We start from the raw sequence: 9,615 nt of genomic DNA, 5'->3' as shown, positions 1-9,615 counted from the left end.
CAAGCCTGGGTGTGTTTGAAGGTCGTTTAGATGTGGTGCTTGGTCTGTTCCAGCCCCAACACCTCTGTGACTCTGTGAGGTGTGGTGCTGAGGGCCATGGCTTAGTGGTGACCTGTAGTGCTGGGGTCAGTCTTGGCCTTGCTGACCTTAAAGGTCTCTCCCAACTAAACAAGTCCATGTTCTGTGAGCCCTGGGTTATTGTCTGCCTGTGCAGTTGGCTTGTGAGCAGGGAGGAGAGAGATGCCACAGAATCCTCCTGCTCATCCTCGTGCAGCTGCTGCTGGAGCCCATCTGCCCATCAGCTACAGCCACAGGTGGTGCAGGGGGCTGTGAAGAGCAGGAGGACTTTCTTCCCTGGGGAGGAAGGTTTGGCTGTGGAGAAGGGCAGGAGGAGCTCAGCCTGAGGGATGTTCTCTGCTCTCTCCTCTGGGTGCACATCAAAGGAAGTTCTCCGACTCCCACAAGCAGGGGAGCTCCAGTGGAAGGTCTGCTGCAGCCAAGCAGAGCAAGCCCTTGCTGCCCAAGGAAACCAAGCCCTCTGTGAAGGTGGGTGGCTCCTGCTCCCCAGGACAGGCTCCTCCACTGCTGTGCCCAGGCTGGGGGCTTGTGCCCACGGCATGGGACAGGGGCTGCATGGGGGAGACCCATCCTCTGCCAGCCATGAGCAGAGGAAGGAGCTGCTCAATGCTGTGCTCTTGCTCAGCCCTGGAGCTGTGGGGCCAAGGGGAAGGGATCTGTACCTGGTAGCTGCTGGCCAAAATAAGGCTGTGAGTGCCACAGCTGTGGAGTGTCCCTGCTGAACTCCCAGTCCAGGGACAGGAGATGACCTTGCCTTGCCTTCTGCCCAGTCTGCTCTCCTCTCTGATGGTTTCTCACAGTTCTCTCTGCTCTCTTGTTTCACATTGGAGGCTGAAGGACCCCAGCTCCCACCTTCACCCTTTACAGCCCAACTCCTTTCTCTAAGCCACTCAGGCTAGGCCTGCACATCTCCTTAGCTTGTTCATCTCATCCTGGGTTGTGCTCTGGGCCGTGGTGTCATCCCTGCCTGCCCTGGGCCCAGCTGGAGGCCAAGGCCCAGGGTCCTCCTTGCTGGGATGCTCAGAGTGAGGCTGTTTGCCATCAGCCTCTGCTGGGACTCTTTCTGCAGGCTCGCCTCACCCTGGGCATGTTCACAGTGTCCCCTGCCTTTGGCTCCATCCTTCCTGGGGAGCAGCAGCTGGTGACAGTAGATTGTGCTGCGGAGCTGCCAGGGCCGTGCCAGGAGCAGCTGCTCATCGACATCAGCAGCAGAGACCCCAGGGACAACCCTCTTGGCATCCCCTACACCCTGCTGGCCGAGTCCTGCCTTCCAGGTGAGTGCTGCCCACGGGTTCCTGTGGCCAGGCTGCTGCTGCTCGGCACCCAGCCTCAGTCCTGGGACAGAGCAGACAGCCTGAGCCTGACCTTGCATCTCTCTGCGAATCCTCAGAGGTTCTTGCCAAGCCCACCAGTGGGAGAGGCTGGGAGGGATGCATGGAAGGATCAAAAGAAACCCTTTCAGACTGAGGGTGCCTGAGCTCCATCCTCACAGGCAGCTCCCCCAGCCAAGGCTGGGGTTTGCAGCTCCCTGGGCAGAAAGAGCTTCTCAGAGGCCAGCAGGGGCAGGGCAGGTCAGCAGGAAGGATTCTCCACCCTCAGCCCTCCCTCTGCTCTGCTCACAGCATTCCTGGCTGATGACCTTGAGTCCATCTTTGAGGGGCATCAGATCTGCAGCAGCAGCAACCTCTGCCAGGTCCTCCAGACAGTGCAGGAGCAGCAGGGGCTGTTCCTCACAGATGAGAACAAGTTCATCTTCACCAAGGTCCTGGTTGGGCACCAGGCCACGGCACGCTTCAGGATCTGCAATGTGAACAGAATCCCCTGCGATGTGCTCCTCTCCAGCAAACCCAGCCCCAGCAAGGTAAGAACAGGAGGCCTTGGGGAGTCTCTGAAGGCTGTGTGGCATCTGCCTTGTTCTCCAGCTTCCTTGCTTCCTTTTGCCCAGCCTAGTGCAGCTCAGGGCAGGTGAGAGCTGGGCTGCATTCAGTGTGTCTCAGGCAAGGTTTTAGCTCCAGGCCCCTGGGGCTTTGGAGTGAGACCTGAGCCCTTCTGAACATCTCTTGGAAGCACAGGCAGAGGAGGAGCTTTTCCTCAGCTTTGAGCCAGGGCTCCAAGCAGACCCTTTTGGGGTGGGCTTGGTCTCCTCTCAAAAGGAATAAGTGCTAGGACAAGAGGACATGGCCTCAGGTTGTGCCAGGGGAGGGTTAGGTTGGACATGAGGAGCAATTTCTTTCCCTTGAGGGTTGTCAAGGCCTGGCCCAGGCTGCCCAGGGCAGAGGTGGAGCCCCATCTCTAGAGGGATTTCAGAGCTGTGGAGCTGTGGTGCTGAGGGCCATGGTTTGGTGGTGACCTGGCAGTGCTGGGCTCAGAGTTGGACTTGATGATCCTAAAGGTCTCTTCCAACCAAAGCCATTCTCTGCTTTCCTTAGGCTCCCTGCTCTTTGCCCCTTCTCTTTAAAGGCCAGGGGCAGGTTCTTTGCAGGGTTCTCCATGCAGTCCTCACTTCCCATGTGTGCTGGGGCTCTGACCAGCGCTGAAAGCAAGCTTTGCACTCCTGGGCTTGATGGCAGCCCCCTGGGGCAGCACTGCTTTGGATTCCCCCCCTGAGACAGATGGAGCCTGTCTAGGGAAGCCAGAAGGGGGCCACACTGTCTGGGGCTGTTCCTCATGATCCTTGTATGGGTGAGACAGCAGCACATGGAGAAAAGTTTCCTCCTAACAGCCTTCTCTGGGCTTCCCCAAGCTGAAGAGCCACTCTGGCCAGGTGTTTGAGGTGGATCCTGTCCGGCTGTCCGTGCCCAGCTGCTCCCAGGCCTTTGCCACGGTCACCTTCACTCCACGGAAGGTGCAGAGCTACTATTGCACTTTTGAGGCCTCCCTCGATGTCCACACAAGGTAACTCACCTCAGGAGAGCTTGGGAGGGGACCTTCCTGATGGCTTCCAGCTCTTTGAGTAGCCTTGGGTAGAGTACTCAGCGTTACAGCATCCCAGCAGGGAGGGGCTTGGAAGGGAGCTCTAGGGATCATCCAGCCCCACCCCCTGCCTGAGCAGGGCACCCACAGCAGCTTGCCCAGGATCCCCATGGCCAGGGGACTGTGGAATCTCTGCAGAGAAGACTCCCCAAGCTCTCTGGGCAGCCTGCTCCAGGGCTCCAGCACCCTCACCTCCAGGATCCCCTCTGGGGCTGCCCTTCTCCAGGCTCAGCAGCCCCAGGGCTCTCAGCCTCTCCTGCTGACAGAGATGCTGCAGAGAACTCAGAAGCTGTAGCTGCGAGATCCAGCAGAGCCGGGGAGTCAGTGCCCTGCTGTAGCCTGCAGCAGTGCCTGTGAGGGCAGTGGGACACTGACACTGGCCCAGGGTGCCCAGAGAGGTGGGGAATGCCCCATGCTTGGAACCATGCCAGGTCAAGTTGGCTGGGGCTCTGAGCAAACTGCTGGAGTTGCCAAGGGCCCTGCTGCCTGCAGGGGGCTTGGACTGGATGAGCTTTCAAGGTCCCTTCCAAGCCAAAGCATTCCAGGATTCTCTGATGCCAAGGAGCCAACAGGGAGTGGATGAATCAGGAAGCAATGGAGCTGTGTGCAGCTTCAGCTGAGCTGGAGAATGCCAAAGACAGAGGATTGTTTCCATGCCCTGAGCCAGCTGCCCTTGTTGCCTCCTTGTTCCTGTGCTCAGGAGGTGATCTGGTGGATCTCCTGGGGTGCATGAAGATCTTTGATGCTAAAGGAGCCATTGGATCCTCACTGAAAGACCCCAGCTCTTCTGCCCTAGGCCCTGTGTGTGTCCTGGGCCTGCCTTGCCCTTGCCCAGCCCTTTAGTAGCTGAGCTGGGACTGGATCCATCAGTCTGCTGCCCTAAGGAGCAATTCCTGCTCTGAGCCTCTGTGGAGATCACCTTCCCTGCTGGGGTCACTGATTTGCCCCTTCTTCCTTGGAGACTTTTTCATGCTCTGCTCATGCTCCTTGCTTCTGTCTCACCTCAGCACAGCCAGGGAACCTGCCCCATGGCCTCTGTCACCTCCTCATGTCTCTGCTGCCCTGCAGGGCTCCTCTGAGTGGAATGGTTTGAACTGGTGCTCTGGGAGGCTCTGGCTCCGCAGAGCAGATTCCTCTTGGATGGGACTGGGAGGAGAGGGGCAAGGGGGAGCTGTGTCCTGGGGGCCAGGAGCCCCAGGCAGGGGAAATGCAGCAGGTGGCCCTGGCTTCACTGCTTGCCAAGTGAGCAGTGGCTCTGCTGCCCCTCTCCTGCAGCCCTGCAGCAGTGAGAGCACAGAGGCTGAGCTTTGAGATCAGCGGCGAGGGGAAGCTGCCGGAGGTGAGGGTCCTGCGCCCGGCGCTGAAGGACAGGAGAGGGAACCCCCTGCTGCTCTTCAGGAGGCTCCTGCTGGGGGCCTGGGAGAAGCTGCCCCTGGTCCTGCAGAACTCTGGCCCTGTCCCTGCCCAGGTGAGCAGCTGCTGAGGGAGCTCTGCTCTGGGAACAAGGCTGCTGCTGGGCAGGAGAGGGCCCAGCGCAGCCGGTGAGGGTGGGCAGGGGCCCCACTGCTCTGCAGGTGCCCTTGGAGCCCAAAGGAAAGCCTTGGCTTGTGCTCAGAGCCCCTCTGTGGCAGGAGGACGACCTCCTGAGCTTCTGCTGTGGCAAAGCAGTGGGCAGAGGCTCGTGCCTCAGCAGCCCTTCACTTTTGCCTCCACCTCCTTTGCAACCTCTGCTGCTGTCCTTGCCAGCCTTGACCCAGCCCTGGGCTTTGTGTTTTCCCTGCCTCAGGGAACAGCCTGGGAAGGGGCCTCAGAAAGTCTGTTGGAAGCCCCTGGCTGACTTCTGCTTGCCAGGAAGGGAGTTCCTCTGGGAAAGGGGATTTTGGGACCTTCTCAGGGAAACACAACTCAGAGAGTCAGGCTGGAGCCTTCCTGTCCTGCCTGGTTCTGTTTCCATCCCCTCCCAGTGTCTCTGGATGCCTGGCTTTGGGCTGGTTTCGCTCCAGCCTTGTGCTCAGAGCTGTGTTGGAAGGGGGGCAGCGTGCTGGGCTGCCCGTGGTGGAACAGCAGCAGTGTGGGCTCAGGCCCTGGGCCATGCTGTGCCCACCCCAGTCTGGTCCTGCTCTTTTCCCAGGTGCTGCTGGACCTGCTGGATGAAGAGGGAGTTTTCTTCTTGAAAGCCAGGCCCAGCACCAAATGCCTCTCCCAAGCTGTGGGCATGGAGGACTCTGCTGGGGAAGGTGAATTCATCACCCATGAAATGTGGTCACTCACAGAGGGAAAACTTGTGTCCTGCTGCTGGCTTGGCCAAGCAGCAAGCAGCTGTTGGCCATAGCTTGTCTCCTGGGGCTCTCTGGGGCTGTTGCACATGGACTCTTTGCAGGGTTGATTTCTACCTGGCAAGCTCTAGGAAGCTTTTCCATTCTTATGGAGGTGGTGGGTTGAGTCCTGGGGGGGGTAACACCACTTCAGTGGAGCATCTGAGATCTTTGCTGCATATGGGGAGTCCCCAGCCTGAAGGGAGGCTGCCCCTGAGCCCACAGCCAGCCAGCAAAAGCCCAAAGCACTCTGACTCAGCTGTGCTTAAGGCAGGAGCTATCTGGCTGCAGTTTGAGCCAGAGCTGAGCACTGAGCTGAGCTTAAGACAACTAACAGGGATGGCCCTGGTAGTGTCACAGCTTTGTGACCATGGGAGGAGGGTCTGGAAGCACTGGTGAGCCAAGCTGTGCTTAGAGACAGCTGTTTTTCAAGCTCCTGTTCCTTTTCTGGAGCATGGAAATGTTTGCAGTGCCTCACCTGTCCCTGGTGTCCATCTCTGTGCAGAGAGGAAGCCCCACACTGCTTCCCTGCTCCTGCAGCGTGGGCAGACAGCAGAGTTTGAGGTGGTTTTCAAGCCCACCCTGGCCCAACGCCTGGAAGGGAAGCTCCACCTGTCTGTGCTGGACAACCCCTCTGAGACCACCAGCAGGCTGCTGGGGGAAGGCTATGGAGATGACTTCACCCTGGACAACATCCAGGGACTAGTGGCAGACAGGGAGGAGCAGAAGCTCCCTGAGAGCAGCCTGGAGGAGGACAGCCTGGAGGGTAAGAGGAGAGGCTGCCAGGGTGTAGCAAGGAACCTCCAGGGCTGGGCACACCTTGTGGCAGCACAGGGCTGGCCCAGATTTAGCAGCCAGCTGCTGTCACCTTTTGTAGCCTGCAGAGCAGCCTTGCTTGGGAGCCCCAGGGAAGGTGCCCTGTCAAGGGAGAAGTTTGCAGGCCAGCAGGGAGGGCTCAAAGGAAGCAGCTTTTGATTGAGGAGCTCTAAAAGGAGGTCTGCCAGCCCATGGGGTGCTGTGAAGGGCACATCTGATCATTTGTGTCCTCTCTGGGTGGACTGCTTGGTGGCTAAGGAATTGGTTGGATAGTCACAGCCAGAGGATAGTGATCAACAGCTCAATGTCCAGATGGAGACTGGTGTCCCTCAGGGGTCCATGCTGGGCCCAGAGCAGCCCTGCAGAGAAGGACTTGGGGGTGCTGGAAGGTGCAGATCTGGAGGTGAGCTGGCGCTGTGATCTCAGCCCAGGCCCAGACATGTCCTGGGCTGCATGTCCCAGGGGAAGGAAGGCTTGGAGAAGGTAGAGCTGGAGTCCTGTGTGTCTGTGGGGTCAGAGGGCTCTCCCCTCATGCTGAGAGCTCTCTCTCTCATTGCCAACAGCTGACCCAGGGGATCACATCCAGTTTGGGTTCTGTCCCGTTGGCACCCCCTGCACCGTGACCTTCACCATCGCCAACCGCAGCAGGGGGCAGGCCCTGCGCTTCCAGTGGCTGCCTGAGCCTCCCTTCCACTTCTGCCCCCAGGTGAGCTTGGTTGTCTCTGCTTTTCCCTGCTGCTCAGACCCTGCCTGGCAGCTTTCTGGGAGCCACCATGGAGCAGTGAGAACCCCTTTTAGTGCCACCTAGGAGATGCCACCCCTGGCTTTGCTGGGGCCATGTTGTGGGACATGGCATCTTTTGGTGGTGTTCTTCTCCATCAAAACCCAGATAAATCCTCAGTAAGATGCAGTTTGACACAATCCCAGCATGGTGGGAGTTGGAAGGGCCCTCTGGGAGTCATCTAGTGCAACCCCCCTGCCAAAGCAGGGCACCCACAGCAGCTTGCCCAGGATCACAATGGCCGGGGAGGTGTGTTTGAATCTCTGCAGAGAAGGAGACTCCAGAACCTCTTTGGGCAGCCTGCTCCAGGGCTCCAGCACCCTCACAGCAAGGAATTTTCTCCTCTGGCTCAGATGGAACCTCCTTGGTTCCAGTTTGTGCCCCTTGCCCTGGCCCTGGGCACCACTGAGAGGAGTCTGGCCCCATCCTCTTGTGCCCCACCTTCTAGCTCTTGATAAGCTTTGAGAGATTGTCTCCCAGGCTGCTCTTCCCCAGGCTCTCAGCCTCTCCTCACAGAGGTGTTGCTGGCACAGCTGCTCCCCACACCCACAGCCTGTCCTGTCCTTGCCAGTGATCCCAGGTTGGTCTTGGCTCTCTGCTTCTCCCTAGGTGGGACACCTCCATGCTGGCTGTGTGAAGGACATCACAGTGACTTTGCAATCAGAAGTTGAGGTCACCTTTAAAAAGCACCCAGTGAAGTGTCAGGTGTCCAGGATCTCCTTCCAGCTGCCACCAGAGGAGGTCCCTGACTGGGATGACAGCCTGCAAGCCATCAAGTGGGTGGATACCACAAGGGCCCCAGGTGCCACCTGGCCTGTCAAGAAGAAGGTAAGAAGCACAACAGCAAAAGCTCCCTGAGCTGCCACAGGAAGGTCTGCTGATGGCAGCAGATCTCCATCTCTGCTCCTCCTGACAGTGAATCCACCCCTGAATGGGAACCAGCAGGATGTGTTAGAGGAAAGGATGCTGCTCAGGGATCTGAGGGCTCAGACAAGATGGGGAAGTCTCTTGGACAAGAGAGGCCAACCCTAAACCAAGAGCTGAAGTGTTGCAGTCTGTGTTGGATGGGAGCTCACAGTTTTGAACCCACTTGCACAGCATGGTGGGGGTTGGAAGGGACCTCTGGAGGTCATCCAGTCTCAACCCCCTGCTAAAGCAAGGACACCCACAGCAGCTTGCCCAGGATCACAATAACCAGGGGGGGTTGAGATCTCTACAGAGAAGGAGACTCCACAGCCACTCTGGGCAGCCTGCTCCAGGCCTCCAGCACCCTCACAGCAAAGAATCTTCTCCTCCTGGTCAGATGGAACCTCCTGGGCTCCAGTTTGTGCCCTTTGCTTCTTGTCCTGTCACTGGGCATGACTGAGAAAAGAGTCTGGCCTCATCCTCTTGCCCCCCAACCTCCTGCCCCCCACTTGAGCTGTTGGTCAGCACTGAGCAGATCTCCATTCCCTGGAGTTCAGATCTGGTTTAGATGCAGTGCCTTTGAACTCCCAAGGAGTTCAATCCCCTGCTTCTTGTTTTGGGTGCAGAGCAGCAGTAGCAGCACTCTGCTGTGTGTGCTGCGGAGCCCCCCAGCACCCTGGGGCTGAGCTTTGAGCGTTGTCTGCACTGAGCAAGGCAGCAAAGCTGGCCAAGGGTCTGGAGAGCAGGGCTGATGGTTGGACTCGACAATCATCCAGGTCTTTTCCAACTCCAACACCCTCTGCTGTTGGCTGTGGGGATCTCAGCAGCAGCTCCTGCTTTGACTTTCCTTGCCCAACACACTTCTCTTGGGTGATGGCTCTGCCCCAGCTGCTGAACCACTGCAAGACCTGGAAGCCAAATCGTTTTGCCTAGCAGAGGCAGAGCAGTCAGAGACTTTCCAAATGAGTTCACTCCCACCCCCAAATGCCCCTTCCCAGCCCCCAGCAGTGTGGTGGCTGCCCCACACCAGACATCTCTCCGGAAAGTCCTTTGTCCTAAAAAGAGTTTCTGGAGCTGTTCATTCTTGGGGTTCTCCACCCACAGCCTCCAGGAGGGAAACTGGAGGCTGCTAGGTTTATAGGGGCCAGGAAAAGCAAGGTCAGGCACTGGTACCCAGTGGCAGTTCCCACGTGTGTGCTTGCAGTGCTGGCGCTGCTGGCTTTGGTCGGCAGGTGACACACAGCCTACAGCAGAAGGGTCTCCTGCTGCTGTCTTCATGGGATGAGCCATGGGAATGTCCTTCCTAGCCCCTCTGTGTGGCTGCTGTTGGAGGCTCCCTGATCAGCCTGGCACTCAGGGCCCTGCTCAGTGACTCTTCTCTTCTCTTTGCAGGTGCTGGAGCCAGAGGCAGAGCCAGCTCACACTGTCTTGGAGAGCAGCAGCCGTGAGGTGCAGATTTTCCTCAGCGCTGTTGTCACTGGCTTGGGGTGTGATGAAGAGGTTATTAATTAATATGAAACACAGAAATATTAATTGTATTAATTATTAAAATAATTAATAACCACTATTTGATGTACATATTCTAGTGCACAGCTGTGCAATACATCCCATAAGTGGTTTAGTATTTATCATTTGGACTCCATTGGAATATTTACAGAGTTAATTTCTATGAATCTAAAGAAGGGTGCAATTCCACTGCTTGTCCACCAGATGGCGAGCTGATGGGACATTGGCAGCTGCCCAACT

General features: G+C 57.8%; 1 protein-coding gene across 1 annotated transcript; it reads left to right on the top strand.

The window, feature by feature from the left end:
• Window positions 1–2,960: 2,960 nt before the first annotated feature.
• Window positions 2,961–9,381, top strand: LOC137455663 (hydrocephalus-inducing protein-like). Its single transcript, XM_068166676.1, has 8 exons — window positions 2,961–2,973; window positions 3,752–3,854; window positions 4,327–4,519; window positions 5,183–5,288; window positions 5,872–6,132; window positions 6,746–6,888; window positions 7,573–7,791; window positions 9,262–9,381. The coding sequence occupies exons 1-8, from the start codon at window positions 2,961–2,963 to the stop codon at window positions 9,379–9,381; spliced, it is 1,158 nt and encodes a 385-aa protein (XP_068022777.1).
• Window positions 9,382–9,615: the final 234 nt, after the last annotated feature.

The sequence above is a fragment of the Melanerpes formicivorus genome, unplaced genomic scaffold (assembly GCF_026170545.1).
Source record: "Melanerpes formicivorus ecotype bairdi unplaced genomic scaffold, bMelFor1.0.p_v2 SCAF_103, whole genome shotgun sequence".
Lineage (NCBI taxonomy): Eukaryota > Metazoa > Chordata > Aves > Piciformes > Picidae > Melanerpes > Melanerpes formicivorus.
This window is presented reverse-complemented; position numbering and strand designations above follow the sequence as displayed.